The 18,216-nt window shown below is 47.3% G+C and overlaps 1 protein-coding gene across 1 annotated transcript in view; it reads left to right on the forward strand.

The window, feature by feature from the left end:
* Nucleotides 1–17,531, forward strand: part of CHAF1B (chromatin assembly factor 1 subunit B) — a 28,030-nt gene extending 10,499 nt beyond the window's left edge. The window contains exons 7-14 of the mRNA XM_069582343.1: nucleotides 14–98; nucleotides 1,422–1,515; nucleotides 10,352–10,421; nucleotides 10,522–10,613; nucleotides 13,837–13,984; nucleotides 14,750–15,181; nucleotides 15,789–15,883; nucleotides 16,750–17,531. Coding sequence (XP_069438444.1) covers nucleotides 14–98; nucleotides 1,422–1,515; nucleotides 10,352–10,421; nucleotides 10,522–10,613; nucleotides 13,837–13,984; nucleotides 14,750–15,181; nucleotides 15,789–15,883; nucleotides 16,750–16,850 — 1,117 coding nt within the window. The 3' untranslated portion in view covers nucleotides 16,851–17,531. The remainder of the gene's footprint in view (nucleotides 1–13; nucleotides 99–1,421; nucleotides 1,516–10,351; nucleotides 10,422–10,521; nucleotides 10,614–13,836; nucleotides 13,985–14,749; nucleotides 15,182–15,788; nucleotides 15,884–16,749) is intronic.
* Nucleotides 17,532–18,216: the final 685 nt, after the last annotated feature.

Below are 18,216 nucleotides of genomic sequence, written 5' to 3' on the forward strand. Positions count from 1 at the left end.
CTTCTTTGTTTAGGATCCTGAGGGTGTACAGCACGCAGAAGAAACGTGTGGCTTTTAACGTCTCAAAGATGCTGTCTGGAGTGGGGGCCGAAGGAGAGGTACAGGATTGACATTCTATCCCACCTGTGCTTAAGTTGGGACCCAGGAAGTCATGAGTGCCTCTGTATCTTGCGGCTAAGCCCCTGGCGGCCAGGCCCCGACACCTGAACTGCGGTGTGACTTCCTCTCAGACTGCCGAGTCTCAGTGTGGGGGTGCTGGGCTGACCTGAGTGGGAGTGGGGACCTCTGGGGGCCAGGGGAAGAGTAGGTGGTGAATCTCAGGGGTTTCCAGTCCTGCATGAGCTATGGAGTCACCTGGGCAGCATGTAAAAGTACAGGTGCCTGGGCCTCACCCCCAGAGATATGTTTCACATGGCTGGAGGCAGCCAGGGCCCTGGGGTCTGAGGTGCAGTGAGGGTCAGGAACCACTGACCAGGAACATCCCAGCCCTAGGCAACAGGAGGGCAGGTGGGTCCAGCACCTTCCAGGCAGGTTGAGGGGCAACGTGGGCCACTGGGCTGGTACCCAGGAATGGGAAGGGTTCTGATCTTTGGGAAGAAGCAGCAAATAAAGGTAGCGCCCTGGTCCTCGAGATGTCAGATGACTGAATACTAAGGCAGGCAAGGAGCTGAAAGGGAGCAAAGTGGTTACTGGACCAAAGGAGGGATGACTGCAAAGCAGTCCTGGGGAGCAGGTTAATAAGGCAGAGTGGGCTGTGGGCTGGCCTGGGTCTGGAGGATTAAATGCTTAGTGTTTCTAAAGTGTCAGGTGCATGGCAGCAAAAACTGTTCCACATAGGTGTTCAAGCCATGTTGTCTGGGAAGATGATGGGGTTACTATTTTCTTTTTAAAAAGGGTTCATTTGGTGGGAGATTCTAAATATATGCACACAGATAACAAACAAAAGGGCTCCTAGTTAACTTCCTGCCTTTTCCCAGTCTCATTTCCCAGGCAAAGCACTGCTCACAGCATGGTGTGTTCTTACAGAGGTATATGCATTTAATAATTGTTGAACCACACAAACACACAGACCCACTCCAGTATTCTTGCCCGGGGAGTCCCAGGGACAGAAGAGCCTGGCGGGTCACAGAGTTGGACACAATTGAACAGCTTTACACTTTCACTTTCAAACACGTAGATACACACACACACACACACACACACACACACACACACAGCTTTCCTTACCAACAATGGGAGATGAGTTCAAGACTGATGGCCTTTGCAGTCCTGTGTGATTATTTGATTTGTAATGTGTTACAATTTCATACCTATTATTATGTCAGTAATAGATGACAATATGTAGTGAAGAGGTAGGAATTGGTAAGCCTTTATTGTGAATGTGAAGATTCAGGATAACATGTAAATTTCGTGTGCTGCAGGCGAGAAGTTACCGGATGTTCCACGATGACAGCATGAAGTCGTTCTTCCGTAGACTGAGTTTCACTCCTGATGGATCTTTGCTTCTCACACCAGGTGTGTTTCACGAAGCTTTGGATTTGAGGGCAGGAGGGCAGCAGTGCTGGGGTCTGGGCTCCTCATTCTGGGATGCTTTTTGCAGTTCAGGGAATTCTGATGAAACCAGTGGTCCCAACCTGTCCACACACGCTTCAGTTGTGTCTGACTCTTTGCAACCCCATGGACTGTAGCCCACCAGACCCCTCTGTCCACAGGATTCTCCAGGCAAGAATACTGGAGTGGGTTGCCATGCCCTCCAAGGGATCTTCCTGACCCAGGGATTGAACCCACGTCTCTTAGGTCTCCTCCATTGGCAGATGGGCTCTTTACCACTAGCACCACCTGGGAAGCCCTTCCAAAACCTCCAGCGAGCTTCCGAAAGTCCTGGTACTTGGGTCCCACCCCCCTAGAGATTGTATTTTAACTGGTTTGGAGTGTGTGGTCTGGGTTTTGCAATTTCAGAAAGATCCCCAGTGGTATTAACACACAGACAAGTTTGTGAGCCACTAGACTAGAGTGATAAATATATTCTCTTAGATAAATTCAATTAAAAAAAAAATTTTAACAAATTCCTTTTCCCTAGACATATATACCGAGGTCATAGTTCTAAAACTAATGAGAAAGTGCCCTTATCATGTTTATTCTGAGTAATGAAGCATCCTGTTGTGACAGGGTCTAGACACAGACAAGTCGGGTTGGAATAACTTGTGGGTGTGTAGTGGTGAAGTCTGACAGGTCAGCAGAGTCAGCGAGGACATGTCAGGCTCGTTGTCTGCAGGAGGGCGAGAGGGTGAGCCTAGCAGAATCAGCAAGGACAGTGCTATAGCCAGCGTGGTCTCAGAGACCCCTGCTCTCCACTGCTCGGGCACCATCCTGTGTGTGATTCAGTGATGTGAACCAGGGCTCCACCAAACAGGAGGGCGCAGGTCAGGTTTGCCACTACGTGTTCCAGCCAGGCTGAGTGGGGGCCTCCAGGAGTGTGTGAATCACACAGACGTGTGGATTAGACTATAAAAGGACAACAGAGAACATGTGGGAATGACATTGGCTTGGGGGTGGTCCCAGGACCAAGAGCAATTAATTGCTTAAGTAAATTAAAAGTTACTTACTAAACTCAGTATCAAATCCTTTTTCTTAATGGCAGCTCTAAATACATTTTCAGTTTAAATCAGATACCCGATGGATATCTGCTGTCACTGTTAATGATTCTCAGTGGTGTTAATAAATGCAGGAAATGCAATGACAGAGATTGGAAAAGAAGAAAATGTGATAGGGTTATGTTTCTAGAAAATCCAAGAGATTAAAAAAAATACTATCAGAATCAAAAAAGAATTTGATAAGGTGGCTAAATATTGTAAAAATACATAAATTCTTTATCTGCTACACTAGAATAAGTACTTAGAAATGTGAAAAGGACAGTTGTTCCATTCATAATAGTACAAAGTCCAGAAGACATGGTACTACATAGGAAAAAATTTAATAAGTCACAGAGCCTTGGTGAAGAAGACTAGAAGGTCTTATTGATGGTTATAAAACAAGTTCTGAACAAATAGATATTTTGTGTTCTAAAAATTAACATACTCATTGTTTTCCATATAAGGGTTCCCTTAAGGATCCCGTTTAGGGTTTTTTGGTTGTTTCTTTTGGTTTTCTGTTTTTTTAATTGGATGACATCTCAGGTTTGTTTAGTAGAGTAAATGCAAAGAATAATGCAACCAGCTTCCCATGTGGCTCAGTGGTAAAGAATCTACCTGCAATGCAGGAGATGCAGGTTCAATCCTGGGAGTCCTCTCATCCAGGGAGTCCAGAAGATCCCCTGGAGAAGGAAATGGCAACCCACTCCAGTATTCTTGCCTGGAAAATTCCATGCACAGAGGAGCCTGGCAGGTTACAGTCTATGGGGTCACAAAGAGTCAAACATGACTGAGCATTAGCGCTTATGAAAGAAGAATAACACTTGAGCAGGCATCTCTTTGTCTGAATGTCAGAGATTTTATAATGCAAAAAAAGATGTGCTTTTCATCATAGGGGACTGGAATGCAAAAGTAGGAAGTCGAGAGACAACCTAGAGACAGGCAAGTTTGATCTTGGGATACAAAATGAAGCAGGACAAAGGCTAACGGAGTTTTGCCAAGAGAATGCACTGGTCATAGCAAACACTCTCTTCCCATCAATACAAGAAAAGACTGTAAACATGGGCATCACCAGATGGTTAATACTGAAATCAGATGGATTATATTCTTTGCAGCTGAAGATGGAGAAGCTCTATACAGTCAGAAAAAACAAGACTGGAAGCTGACTGTCACTCAGATCATGAACTCCTTATTGTCAAAGTCAGACTTAAAATGAAAAAAGTAGGGAAAACCACTGGGCCATTCAAGTATGACCTAAATCCCATCCCTTACGATTATACAGTGGAAGTAAGAAATAGATTCAAGGGATTAGATATGATATAGTGCCTGAAGAACTATGGATGGAGGTTTGTAACATTGTATAAGAGGTGGTGATCAAAACCATCACCAAGAAAAAGAAATGCAAAAAGGCAAAATGTTTGTCTGAGGAAGACTTACAAGTAGTTGAGAAAGAAGAGAAGTGAAAGGCAAAGGAGAAAAGGAAAGATATATCCATTTGAATGCTGAAAAATATACCCATCTGAAGAGTTCCAAAGAATAGCAAGGAGAGATAAGAAAGCCTTCCTCAGTGAACAATGCAAAGAAATAGAGAAAACAACAGAATGGGAAAAACTAGAGATCTTTTCAAGAAAATTAGAGATACCAAGGAAACATTTCACACAAACAAGGGTACAATAGACAGAAACGGTATGGACCTAACAGAAGCAGAAGATATTAAGAAGAGGTGGCAAGAATACACAGAAGAACTATACAAAAAAATATCTTCATGACCCAGATAACCACAATGGTGTGATCACTCACCTAGAGCCAGACATCCTGGAATGTGAAGTCAAGTGGGCCTTAGGAAACATCCCTATGAACAAAGCTAGTGGTGGTGATAGAATTCCAGTTGAGGTATTTCGAATCCTAAAAGATGATGCTGTGAAAGTGCTGTGCTCAATAGGCCAGCAAATTTGGAAAACCGCATTGGCCACAGGACTGGAAAAGGGCAGTTTTCATTCCAATCCCAAATGAGGACAATGCCAAAGAATATTCAAACTACCATACAGTTGCACTCATCTCACACCCTAGCAAAGTAATGCTCAAAATTATCCAACCTAGGCTTCAACAATACATGAAACAAGAAATTCCAGATGTTCAAGTTGGATTTAGAAAAGGCAGAGGAACCAGTGATCAAATTGCCAACATCCATGGGATCATAGAAAAGGCAAAAGGATTCCAGAAAAACATCTGCTTCACTGACTACGCCAAAGCCTTTGACTGTGTGGATCACAACAAACTGGAATATTCTTAAAGAGATGGGAATACCAGACCACCTTACCTGCCTCCTACAAAACCTGTTATGCAGGTCAAGAAGCAACAGTTAGAACCAGACATAGAACAATGGACTGGTTCCAGATTGGGAAAGGAGTACGTCAAGGCTGTATATTGTCACCTTGCTTATTTAACTTATATGCAGAGTACATCATGTGAGCCACAGTCAGCTCCTGGTCTTGTTTTTGTTGACTGTGGCTCAGATCATGAACTCATTACCAAATTCAGACTTAAATTGAAGAAAGTAGGGAAAACCGCTAGACCATTCAGGTATGACCTAAATCAAATCCCTTATGATTATACAGTGGAAGTGAGAAATAGATTTAAGGGCCTAGATCTGATAGATAGAGTGCCTGATGAACTATGGAATGAGGTTCGTGACATTGTACAGGAGACAGGGATCAAGACCATCCCCATGGAAAAGAAATGCAAAAAAGCAAAATGGCTGTCTGGGGAGGCCTTACAAATAGCTGTGAAAAGGAGAGAGGCAAAAAGCAAAGGAGAAAAGGAAAGATATAGGCATCTGAATGCAGAGTTCCAAAGAATAGCAAGAAGAGATAAGAAAGCCTTCTTCAGCGATCAATGCAAAGAAATCAAGGAAAATAACAGAATGGGAAAGACTAGAGATCTCTTCAAGAAAATAAGAGATACCAAGGGAACATTTCATGCAAAGATGGGCTCAATAAAGGACAGAAATGGCATGGACCTAACAGAAGCAGAAGATATTAACAAGAGGTGGCAAGAATACATGGAAGAACTATACAAAAAAGATCTTCACCACCCAGATAATCATGATGATGTGATCACTAATCTAGAGCCAGACATCCTGGAATGTGAAGTCAAGTGGGCCTTAGGAAACATCCCTATGAATAAAGCTAGTGGAGGTGATGGAATTCCAGTTGAGCTATTTCAAATCCTGAAAGATGATGCTGTGAAAGTGCTGCACTCAATATGCCAGCAAATGTGGAAGACTCAGCAGTGGCCACAGGACTGGAAAAGGGCAGTTTTCATTCCAATCCCCAAAAAAGGCAATGCCAAAGAATGCTCAAACTACCGCACAATTGCACTCATCTCACATGCTAGTAAAGTAATGCTCAAAATTCTCCAAGCCAGGCTTCAGCAATACGTGAACTGTGAACTTCCTGATGTTCAAGCTGGTTTTAGAAAAGGCAGAGGAACCAGAGATCAAATTGCCAACATCCGCTGGATCATGGGAAAAGCAAGAGAGTTCCAGAGAAACATCTATTTCTGCTTTGTTGACTATGCCAAAGCCTTTGACTGTGTGGATCACAATAAACTGTGGAAAATTCTGAAAGAGATGGGAATACCAGACCACCTAACCTGCCTCTTGAGAAATCTGTATGCAGGTCAGGAAGCAACAGTTAGAACTGGACATGGAACAACAGACTGGTTCCAAATAGGAAAAGGAATACATCAAGGCTGTATATTGTCACCCTGCTTATTTAACTTCTATGCAGAGTACATCATGAGAAATGCTGGACTGGAAGAAACACAAGCTGAAATCAAGATTGCCAGGAGAAATATCAATAACCTCAGATATGCAGATGACACTACCCTTATGGCAGAAAGTGAAGAGGAGCTAAAAAGCCTCTTGATGAAAGTGAAAGAGGAGAATGAAAAAGTTGGCCTAAAGCTCAACATTCAGAAAACTAAGATCATGGCATCTGGTCCCATCACTTCATGGGAAATAGATGGGGAAACAGTGGAAAAAATGTCAGACTTTATTTTTGGGGGCTCTAAAATCACCACAGATGGTGACTGCAGCCATGAAATTAAAAGATGCTTACTCCTTGGAAGAAAAGTTATGACCAATCTAGATAGCATATTCAAAAGCAGGGACATTACTTTGCCGACTAGGGTCCGTCTAGTCAAGGCTACGGTTTTTCCTGTGGTCATGTATGGATGTGAGAGTTAGACTGTGAAGAAGGCTGAGTGCCGAAGGATTGATGCTTTTGAACTGTGGTGCTGGAGAAGACTCTTGAGAGTCCCTTGGACTGCGAAGAGATCCAACCAGTCCTTTCTGAAGGAGATCAACCCTGGGATTTCTTTGGAGGGAATAATGCTGAAGCTGAAACTCCAGTACTTTGGCCACCTCATGCGAAGAGTTGACTCATTGGCAAAGACTCTGATTCTGGGAGGGATTGGGGGCAGTAGGAGAAGGGGACGACCGAGGATGGGATGGCTGGATGGCATCACGGACTCGATGGACATGAGTCTGAGTGAACTCCGGGAGCTGGTGATGGACAGGGAGGCCTGGCGTGCTGCGATTCATGGGGTCACAAAGAGTCGGACACGACTGAGCAACTGGACTGAACTGAACTGAACATCATGTGAAATGCTGGGCTGGATGAAGTTCAAGCTGGAATCAAGATTGCCAGGAGAAATATCAATAACCTCAGATATGCAGATCACACCAGCCTTATGGCAGAAAGGGAAGAGAAACTAAAGGGCCTCTTGATGAAGGTGAAAGAGAAGAGTGAGAAAGCTGGCTTAAAACTCAACATTTAAAAAATGAAAATCATGGCATCCGGTTCTATCACTTCATGGCAAATAGTTGGAGAAACAATGGAAACAGTGACAGACTTTATTTTTCTGGGCTCCAAAATCACTGTGAACGATCACTGCAGCCAGGGAATTAAAAGACACTTACTCCTTGGAAGAAAAGCTATGACTAACCTAGACAGCACATTAAAAAGCAAAGGTAGTACTTTGCCGGCAAAGGTCTGTCTAGTCAAAGCTATGGTTTTTTCCAGTAGTCACGTATGGATGTGAGAGTTGGACCATAAAGAAAGCTGAGTGCTTAAGACTTGATGCTTTTCAACTGTGATGTTGGAGAAGACACTTGAGAGTCCCTTGGACTGCAAGGAGATCAAACCAGTCAATCCTAAAGGAAATCAATCTTGAATATCCATTGGAAGGACTGATGCGAAAGCTGAAGTTCCAATACTTTGGCCACCTGATGCTAAGAGCCAACTCATTGGAAAAGACCCTGATCTTGGGAAAGATTGAAGACAGGAGGAGAAGGGGATGATAGAGAATGAGATGGTTGGGTGGCATCACCAACTCAATGGACATGAGTTTGAGCAAACTCAGGGAGATATTGAAGAACAACAGGGAATTTTGGTGTGCTGCTGTCCGTGGAGTCACAAAGAGTTGGACAGAACTGAGTGACTGAACAATAATAACTGTTACCAAATAGTATGGTATTGGTATGGGTGTTCAGTCACTTCAGTCGTGTCCGACTCTGCTACCCTGTGGACCAGCCCACCAGGCTCCTTTCTACCCATATTGGTATAGGAATAAGCATATAGATCAGTGGACCAGAGCAGAATCCATAAATAGATCTTGGGATAAAAGGAAATTTAGTAGGTAACCTGAGGGTATTTCAGTGGGAAGAAGGGGTTAGTGAGTGAAGAATGCTGGAATGTCCAGATGTGTGGAAGGAAATGAAACTAGACTCCTAGCTTATGTATAAAAATAAATCTCAGGTGAACTCCATACTTAAATATCAAACATGAAAATGTAAAACTCTTACAAGAAAATCTAGAAGGCCTTTCTAGGACTGGGGAAGACCAAGCAAAAGACTGGAGACCCAGAAGCTCTTAAATGATAGACCTACTTGGCTGTAGAATGTAGAGCTTGCCTACAGGCAAGAAATGCAGTAGACAGTATCAGTAGTCATATGATGGAGCTGGGAAATAATGTTCATGGAACAGGAAAGAAAGTGCTAAATGATATCGTATGTGAGCACTCTGCCAATTGGCAAGAAGAACAAAAAAACAAAGGGAAAAAATCTGGAAGAGAGAAATGAGAGCCAAATACAAAAGGCAGTTTGTAGAAAAGCAGATCTTTGGGTGATATCAGCACACACAGGAGAATGTTCAGAAACCCAACAACCGTCAAGGCAGTGCCAGTTACCTTAATATAAGTTAGGCATGGCTCTATTCATTTCACACTGAAAAGCTGAAAATACCTATGGCTGAAGGGTGTGGGTGTGGCTATTGCTGGAGGGAGTGCGGATTATCAGAGCCTTTCTGGAAAGCAGTCTGGTAACCGATCAGCGCATCGGCTTTGCTGAGTCATCTGAGATTCACTTCATTAAAAAATGAAAACAGTACATAGGGTATATGTCCAAGCGTGTTTATTGCAAACATGGTTTGTAGTTGTTAAAAAAAAAAAAAAAAGCAATACTCACTTAGGATGAATTGTGGTATTTTCATACCAGTGCACAGTAGGCAGCTACTAAAGAAAGGATCCATTGGTGCCATGCTGGTAATGAGCACAAGTGTGAATAATATCCCATTTTGTAAAACAGGTTTTAAAAAGCCACTGTATAATGTACCTGCAGTTGAGTTATAACTGGTTGTGATGATTATGTGAAAGTGAAGTCAGTCATGTCTGACTCTTTGTGACCCCATGGACTGTAGCCTACCAAGCTCCTCTGTCCATGGGATTCTGCAGGCAAGAATACTGGAGTGGGTTGCCATTTCCTTCTCCAGGGGATCTTCCCGATTCAGGGATCGAACCCGGGTTTCCCACATTGGAGGCAGATGCTTTAACCTCTCAGCCACCAGGGAAGCCCGATGATTATGTGAGCATGGAGGAAATTAGCAATGACCCAATGGTTTGTTAAGATGGATTATTTGGGGATGGAAGGATGGGTGAGCGGGAGAGGGTAGGGAGACACTGGCTCTGTCTGCTGCCCTCCCCTGGGGTATGGAATGGTCATGTGGAAGACTGTGTGGTTGTATAGGTATGTGGAAATGTTAGTATAAAACATGGAGATGTTCCCAAAAGTAGCTGTGTGTGACTGGCATTCTCCAACAGGGTCTGACCTGGTTTTGAGTATAGCCTGCAGTGAGCTCTCAGATGTGGACTGCTCCCCAGGGCAAAGGCAGCTTCTGCAGGGGCTGGAGATGTCAGCAGAGGGCTGGTCTTCTGGCAGCCTCAGGGTACCATCAGGCAGATTAAAGAAGCCCAAGTCTCAGCCTTTGGGTGGCACCTGAGGTCAGAATTGGGGGGGTGGACAGCAAGCCGAGGGTCTGATCACAGCGCTTCACCACAGGGATTGGCTGGATTCCCAGGCAGAGGTCACTGAGGCCAGGATCCCTGCTTTCTGTTCTTCCTGCCCAGGCCTGGTAGGGGCTCCCAGGCGGCTGAGCCTTTTGGGAGGTGACACTCAGGGGGGTGACAGGTGGCTAGAACTGCAGTAAGGGCTGAGCCCAGACAGGGACAAAATGTTTGCATTTGTCCTTAGTCATCAAACATTGTCCGGGAAATAATCTTTCTGGGGAATCTTATATAAACCCGAACTGAAGCTCTTGCATCTCTGTTGGTGAACAGTCTGATAATAACACAGGCCTTGCCTTCCTCTCCTGCTTCTCCAGCTGGGTGCGTGGAATCTGGTGAAAATGTAACGAACACGACTTACGTATTCTCCAGGAAAAATCTTAAAAGGTAGGCAATTAAAGAAATATATGAAACGTTTACCCCTTCTTTTTTTATTGCTTTTGTTAAGTGACGGTGCCTTTTTGCAAAACCTCAATTCATCTTCCAGGCCCATCGCCCACCTCCCGTGTCCCGCAAAGGCAACGCTCGCTGTCCGCTGCTGCCCCGTCTACTTCGAGCTGAGGCCGGTGCCAGAAGCAGGTGTGTTAAGTGACCGGGGTGGGGAGGGAAGAGGTGAGTATGGGGGTTAGTTCCATTTGACCAGTCTTAGGAGCAAAGATTGACGTTATCAAAATAACGTGTCAGCCTACGCATTGTCTAGAATACACTCATTCTTTTGCTACAAGCAACTGTAAAGGAATGAAAGTAGTAGCTTTGTCTCTCTGCTGCTTGGTCAACTATCATTCATCATCAGTTTCCTGTGCAGTAAAACTGATACATGAACTGGATTTCTGTGTAACTGTTTTCCCTCCACTGGCTGCTTTTAAGATTTTTCTGTTTGTCGGTGGCTTTAAGTAGTCCTGTCACAGTGTGCCTGCCACAGTTTTCTTTGTGTTTCCTGTGCTTGGGGTTCATTGACTGGCTTAGATCTACAAGTTTATAGTTTCCATCAAATTAGAGGAGCTTTTAAAAATATATGTATTTATTTATTTGGTTGTACCTGATCAGCGGCTTCCCTGGTGACTCAGATGGTAAAGCATCTGCCTGCAATGCAGGAGACCTGGGTTTGATCCCTGGGTCGGAAAGATCCCCTGGGGTAGGAAATGGCAACCCACTCCAGTGTTCTTGCCTGGAGAATCCCATGGACAGAGGAGCTAAACTATAAACAAGTTTATAGTTTCCATCAAATTAGAGGAGCTTTTAAAAATATATATATTTATTTATTTGGTTGTACCTGATCAGCGGCTTCCCTGGTGACTCAGATGGTAAAGCATCTGCCTGCAATGCAGGAGACCTGGGTTTGATCCCTGGGTCGGAAAGATCCCCTGGGGTAGGAAATGGCAACCCACTCCAGTGTTCTTGCCTGGAGAATCCCATGGACAGAGGAGCTTGTTCCATGGGGTCGCAAAGAGTCGGACACGACTGAGCACTTCACCCAGTCTTAGTTGTGGGTGCGGGATCTTTAGTTACGGCATGAGGGAGCTAGTTCTCTGACCAGGGATTGAACCCCAGGCCGCCTGTGTTGGGAGCACAGAATCTTAGGCACTAGACCTCCAGGAAAGCCCCAGATATGGGGAACTTGGCCAGTTACTTCTTCAGAGACTTTGTGCTGTCACCTTCTCTCTCCCCCTTCTTCAGGGGCTCCAGCCACACGTGTGTCCGGCTGCTTGAAGCCCCCACGGCTTGCTGAGGCTCTGTTCACTCGGCTCCCCCAGCTCCACCCCCCACCTGCCAGTGTTTGATTTTGGATGGTTTCTGCAGCCGTATTTTGAGTTCACGTACCTTTTCTTCTCTGTCGCCTGCCCTTGGTGCCATCCAGTGCATTCCTGTGACAGTGTGGTTCTCATCTCCAGAGTTCAAGTTGGCTCTTCCTTATGCATATCTGCTTTCCTCTTGCTTCTAGAACATGTGGACTACAGTTTTTAAAACAACTCTTTTAATGGCTTTGTGTACAAAGGGTTGGTTTTGATTGACTTTTTTCTCTTCATTATGGATATTTTTCTGCTTCTTGGCGTGCCTGATAATTTTTTATTAGACATTGTGGGGATTTTACTTTAGTGGATGCAGATGTATTTTCATTCTTTTTATTTTTTTTTTTAAGTTTGGCTGTGCTTCCTGGCTCCAGCATTTGTTGTCTATAGACTTTTTAATGATGGCCGCTCTGACCAGTGTGAGGTGGTGCCTCACTGTAGTTTAGACTTGTATTTCTCTAGTAATTAGTGATGTTGAGCATCTTTTCATATGGGCCATCTGTATGTCTTCTTTGCAGAAATGTCTGTTTAGGTCTCCTGGCCATTTTTGGATAGGGTTGTTTTGTTGTTGTTGAGTTGCATGAGCTGTTTGTGTATTTTGGAAATGAAGCCCTTGTCCGTAGCATCAGTTGCAGATACTTCCTCCCATCCTGTGGATTGTCTGTCTGATTGCTGGCCTTCTTAGGGATGGCTCTTTCTTGCCTGTAGTTTTCTCACATGCATGTATTGCCAGCGTCGGCTGAACACTCGGGAGGCCCCCACAGCTATCTCTCTGCCCCACCGCCGCACGCTCCACCAAGCCTCTTGGTTCCCAGCTCAGGGCATCTGCTGGACGCCGCCTGGGTTTCCTCCACCTTTGCAGGGCCTGGGAACTCCAGGCAGAAGGCAGGGGCGGTGGCGGGGCTCGGGTCTCTTGCTTCCCGTCTCTGTGGGATCGCTGTCCTCCATGGGCTTGTGGACAGTGTCCCCCGGACCCTGGTTTCAGTGTTCTGCCAGGTATTTCACTTCTTTCAGGGGAAGGGTCAGTTGGTCCCTGTTCCTCCAAGGCTAGATGCAGAAGCTGTTTTCAACTTTCTAAACCTCTCCTTGAATGACTTTCCTGCTAGCTCAGCTGGTAAAGAATCTGCCTGCAATGCAGGACATCTCGGTTCGATTCCTGGGTGGGAAAGATCCTCTGGAGAAGGGATAGGCCACCCACTCCAGTATTCCTGGGTTTCCCTGGTGGCTCAGCTGGTAAAACAATCCTCCTGCAGTGCGGGAGACCTGAGTTCAATCCCTGGGTTGGGAAGATCCCCTGGAATAGGAAATGGGAACCCACTCCACTATTCTTGCCTGGAGAATCCCCAAGGACAGAGCAGTCTGGCGGGCTACAGTCCATGGGGTCGCAAAAAGTCGGCCACGACTGAGCAACTTAGCACAGCGCAGACAGCATGAAAACATCCCTTGATAAGGCATTTCTATGTGACCCTGACTTTTCCTCGTCAGGTGCTGACCCCAGGGTGACTTGCCTCATCCACACATCTTCCTTCCCTTCTTTTCGGATCTCAGGTGCCCATGAGTCTCAGATCAGAACATGGTGTCCTCATTGGTTCATGCATGGTTCTCCTTGATTCTTAGGTGTGTGTTAGTTGCTCAGTCACGTCCAACTCTTTGTGACCCCATGGACTGTAGCCCACTGGGCTCCACTGTCCATGGGATTCTACAGGCAAGAATACTGGAGTGGGTTGCTGTTTTCCAGGGGATCTTCCCAACCCAGAGATCGAACCCGGGTCTCCCACACTGCAGGCAGATTGTTTACTATCTGAGCCACCTGGGAAGCCCTAGATTCTGATATTCATATATAAAGTAAGACAAAACTGAATTCTGTAAGGCATACAGCAAACCAGTCTTTTGTGAAATTATGTCACTTACGTCCCCAGGGGCGGGGCTTGGTGGGGGTCGGGTGGAGATGTGTTTGCTCTGAGAGCTTGGCTTGTTTGACCTTCTCTGCCCCTGTGTTCACCCATAACCAGAACCGGGCATGGAGCTGATAAGCCTGCCATACCGCCTGGTGTTCGCCGTGGCTTCCGAGGACTCGGTGCTTCTGTACGACACCCAGCAGCTGTTCCCATTCGGCTACGTGTCCAACATCCATTACCACACCCTGAGTGATATTTCCTGGTGAGTGGACAGTGAGGACGCGTACCCTCGCTTGGGGTAGCCCTGTAGTTGGCTTGGTTGGCTCTTATTTACCAGCTTTTTTTTTTTTTTGAAAAAAAGTATTAACGTTAAAAGGAAAGCTGTGTCTCACTTGCTACAATACTGCTTCTGGTGGTCACCTTGGGTGGGTATTGATGCCACACGGATCACCCTGTGGATTCTTCTCATTCTCATAAACTGAGAGGAAGACGCCTGGGCTCCCTGGTCATCTGGGGACTTGCCAGGTCCCCAGGAGGAAGGAAGCCCAGACACACAGGGGGCCCCGGAAGTGGGCCTGTCTGGGGGTATCACCGCCCTGGCCTTCCTGCTTGGGGTTCTTAGCACCCCGGGCACCTTCCTCCATCTCTCCTGCCCGCTGGGGCCCAGCCTGGGCCTCGCCACCCCGCCACCCGGTTCTTGCTCTTTGTAACTCTTGATCTTCTTTTAGTCCTCTTTTGATCTTGGTGGGCGAGAGGAGGCCGTCTCACCTTGATTCCCTGGTTAAGTTCATGACAAGGCAGAGGTGCTGGGGCCCTGAGAAGCTCGAGGCGGGTGGAGCAGGGGGCAGGGAAGGGGTCACACAAGCCCCTTCTCAGCTGGGCCCCTTCCCCACAACGACTCTTGTCTTCAAACAAAGCTGGGGACGGTGCTCACACTTCTGTTTTCCTGCCTGGTGATGAGCGTGCCCAGAGTAGCCAGCAGCGTTTGGTAAACTTCCTCCCTTCTGCTTCTGTTTTGGGAACGAAGGTCCAGCGATGGGGCCTTCCTGGCCATCTCTTCCACGGACGGTTATTGCTCCTTTGTGACGTTCAAGAAAGATGAGCTGGGAATCCCCCTGAAAGAGAAGCCGGTTCTGAGTGTGCGAACTCCTGATACAGCGAAGAAAACCAAGGGTCAGACCCCCTCTGGGTCTTCGCCAGGACCCAGGCCGGGGGAGGGCACCCCCACCGGCAGAATCCAGGACCCCAGCAGCCCCTCCACCACCCCCCCGCAGGCGAAACAGTCTCCGGGCCCCCCAGCGGCCAAGGACACCCCCGCGGCCGCGCTTGGTGCCAGAGGCTCCCCAGCAGGGCCCCCCAAGGAGAAGCCCCTGCAGCCCAGCAGTCAGAACGCCAAGGCCCAGCCGTCCCGGAGGGTCACCCTGAACACCCTGCAGGCCTGGAGCAAGCCCACACCCCGGTAAGCACTCAGACACAGAAAGAACGCGTCCTTGCAGTTGGGAAAACAGCATGAGCTGAAAGCCCCCCGCCTTGTACTGTGCGAGCTCCCACACGGCGGCCAGAGAAGCGTTTCCTGACATCTGAGGGGCCCTGGTCTTGCTCAGACCTCCGTCCACCTCGCTTCTGGTGGGGGAGGGGAGTAGGATAATGTTTGAAGTCTTTTTGATATTAAAGTTCCCCCCCTTAATTTCTTGTGAGTTTCTTGCAGTTAGAATTTTTAAAAAGTAACTGTTGAGAATTGAGACTGGATTTTTTTTAAAAAGAACCGTCCGTGTCTTAGAGCTTCCATACTGGAAGCCTTTCTGATAGTCTTAATATGAAGCATCTAGCAGGGTGGTTAGTGCGTCATTGGAAATTAACAAAGCATGGATTTTGAAGTTTTTAGATGGCTGGTTGACGATTTAACTGAGTACATGATCCTTAGTTACTAAGTAAGGAGGCACATTGACATAGTATTCAGGGCCTCGCATGAGGTCACCTCACACCTGTTTTTCCTAGGAACCTTGGTACCATATACAGTCAACCTCTGTGACGCTCACGACCTTTTACTTCTCTTCTTAATCCAGGAGAATAAACTTAATACCCTTAAAGACAGATTCTCCACTGAATTCCATATCAACCCCTATAACTTCCAGCCCTTCCACAGAGGAAATTCCATCAGGTGAGTGACACTGCGGGCTTCCCTGGTGGCTCAGCTGGTAAAGAATCTGCCTGCAATGCGGGAGACCCAGGTTTGATCCCTGGGTCAGGAAGATCCCCTGGAGAAGGGAATGGCCACCCACTCCAGTATTGTTGCCCAGAAAATCTGGTGGACAGAGGAGCCTGGTGGGCTGCAGTCCATGGGGTCACAAAGAGACACGACTGAGTGGGTTAACACTTTCACTTTTAAGCGACACTGTCTAATATAATTAATGAGAATACTGTCTCTTTTGGAAATGAACACCACGTGACTTTAAGTCACTTCCGAGAAATCAAGGATACATCTTGGGACTTCCCTAGTGGTCCAGTAGCTAAGACTCCACTCTCCCAATGCAGGGGGCCTGGGTTCAGTCCCTGGTTGGGGAACTAGATCTTGTGTGTCTCCACTGAGACCCCACACAGTCATATAAATAAAAGTAAATAAAATCTGGCTTTAAAAAAGGATGCATCTTACCAGGCTTGTTGTTTAAACCTGAGGCGGGGAGATGGTGTAGAGCTGGTTCTCAGTTCGGCCCTGCTGGTGCTGTGGGCGTCAGTCCTCGCTGTGGGGCTGTCCTGTGGATGCAGGTGGCATAGCAGCACCCTGGGCGCTGTCATCCCTTCCCCCGCCTCGTGACATCTGCAGTGTCACCAGACTCTGCCCACTGCCCCTCGAGGGGCACGGCCACCCCTGGCTGCAAACCACTGGGTCAGATCTCCCCCTCAGATCCACGAAGGACCAGGCCAGGCAGTCCAGTTCCTTTGTCTGGACACGAAATTTACCTCGTAAACTTCAGCTCTTAACTTAGAGACGTTTTCACTCACCCACCAACCTTGTGTGTGTTTAAGCCTCAGAGACGCCTGCAGACCCTCAGGTCAGCCCCCCGGAACTGAAGCGGCCCCGACTTGGTGAGCATGGAGAAGGACCCCGAGTCACGGACCCTCGATGAGACCTGTCCTGTGCCTGAAGGTGGCTAGCTCTGGGGCCCGCGGGTGCCAGCGAGAGGTGGGCCTGAAGGCAGCTGAGAGCAGCGCCGTCTGTCGGAAGTGGATTTCTCCAACGGAAGATACACGTGGCCTGGTCTTCTCCAGAGATATGCCGCCTCTTGTATTTAGGATTTGTTTTTACCTCGGAGATGCGAACATCTTAATAGATTGCATTCTCTTTTTCTTGAGTTTCTGAGATGGGAGCCCTGTATCATCCGTGGGGTCGCAAAGACTTGGATACGAACTGAGCGCCTTTTACTTTCAGTATTCCCTGATGTGAAAATGAGTGACTCCTGCCTCGGAATATTTGTATGAAAACGCAGACACTTGACGGTGGGCTCTCCTACAGCCGGAATTAGAGGAGTCAGTACTTTGAGAAGGTTTATTCCATTGGGTTTTAGTGTGTTGGATTATTTGATCAACTTAGCTTCTAAATAGTTAATTAACTTCTGGAAGTTTGTTATGTTTGCTTTCAGATTTTAAAGGTAATAATGCTCTTTTTAGAAAGATAGTAAACTAGAGTGAATTGGGGGGAAAAACGGGGTTGGAGGTGGAAATCACCCATCTCCGAAGGAAATGGAGTGGAAGGAAACCCTTGCTACTGTTTCAGCATATTTCCTTTTAAAAATCTTTTTTTTATGTTATTTTTGGGAGGAGGAAGGGTTGTGATTTTACTTTATATGCAGTTTGGTTAACACATAGGTTACCTTCTTGATTTTTCAAAGCAGAAGTACCTGTCCTCGGTGGCCTGTGCTTCTGCTCGCTCAGCACCTGGGCTGCTGGTGTGGTCCTTTCCCTCCTGGGGTTAAATGGGCCTTGCGGGCTGAGATGTGATGTGCCATCCCTGCAGCGGGCATCACCCGTTTGGAGGCTCCTCTTGGCACAGGAGACACTGGCGACGTGACCGAGAGGTGGTGACTGGCACGGCCCCGGATGCCGGTGCGGCTGTGTCACCCTGAGCGGAGCTAACAGCTGCTTCCACGACGCCTGGCGCCGGCACCCCGGCACGATGAAGCCCCCAGGCGAGGCTGCACCAGTGCCCCCTGCCCTGTCTGAGCCAGACCAGAGGGCAAGTTCAGGACCCGCACATCCCACCTCTGGCGGGGAGCCCCTGAGGGTGGGAGAACGACCCTCCTCAGCTCAGGCCGGCAGCAAGCAAGAGAGTTGGAAAGAACTTGGTTCTTTGTTGCCTCATCCACAGCCTGTGCCCGTGTGTGTGCTCAGTTGTGTCCAACTCTCTGCGACCCCGTGGACTGTAGCCCCCGCCGGCCTCCTCAGGCCATGGGATGCTCCAGGCAAGAATACTGGAGCGGGTTGGTGTCCTCCTCC

Source organism: Ovis canadensis, chromosome 1 (assembly GCF_042477335.2).
Source record: "Ovis canadensis isolate MfBH-ARS-UI-01 breed Bighorn chromosome 1, ARS-UI_OviCan_v2, whole genome shotgun sequence".
NCBI classification, from domain to species: domain Eukaryota; kingdom Metazoa; phylum Chordata; class Mammalia; order Artiodactyla; family Bovidae; genus Ovis; species Ovis canadensis.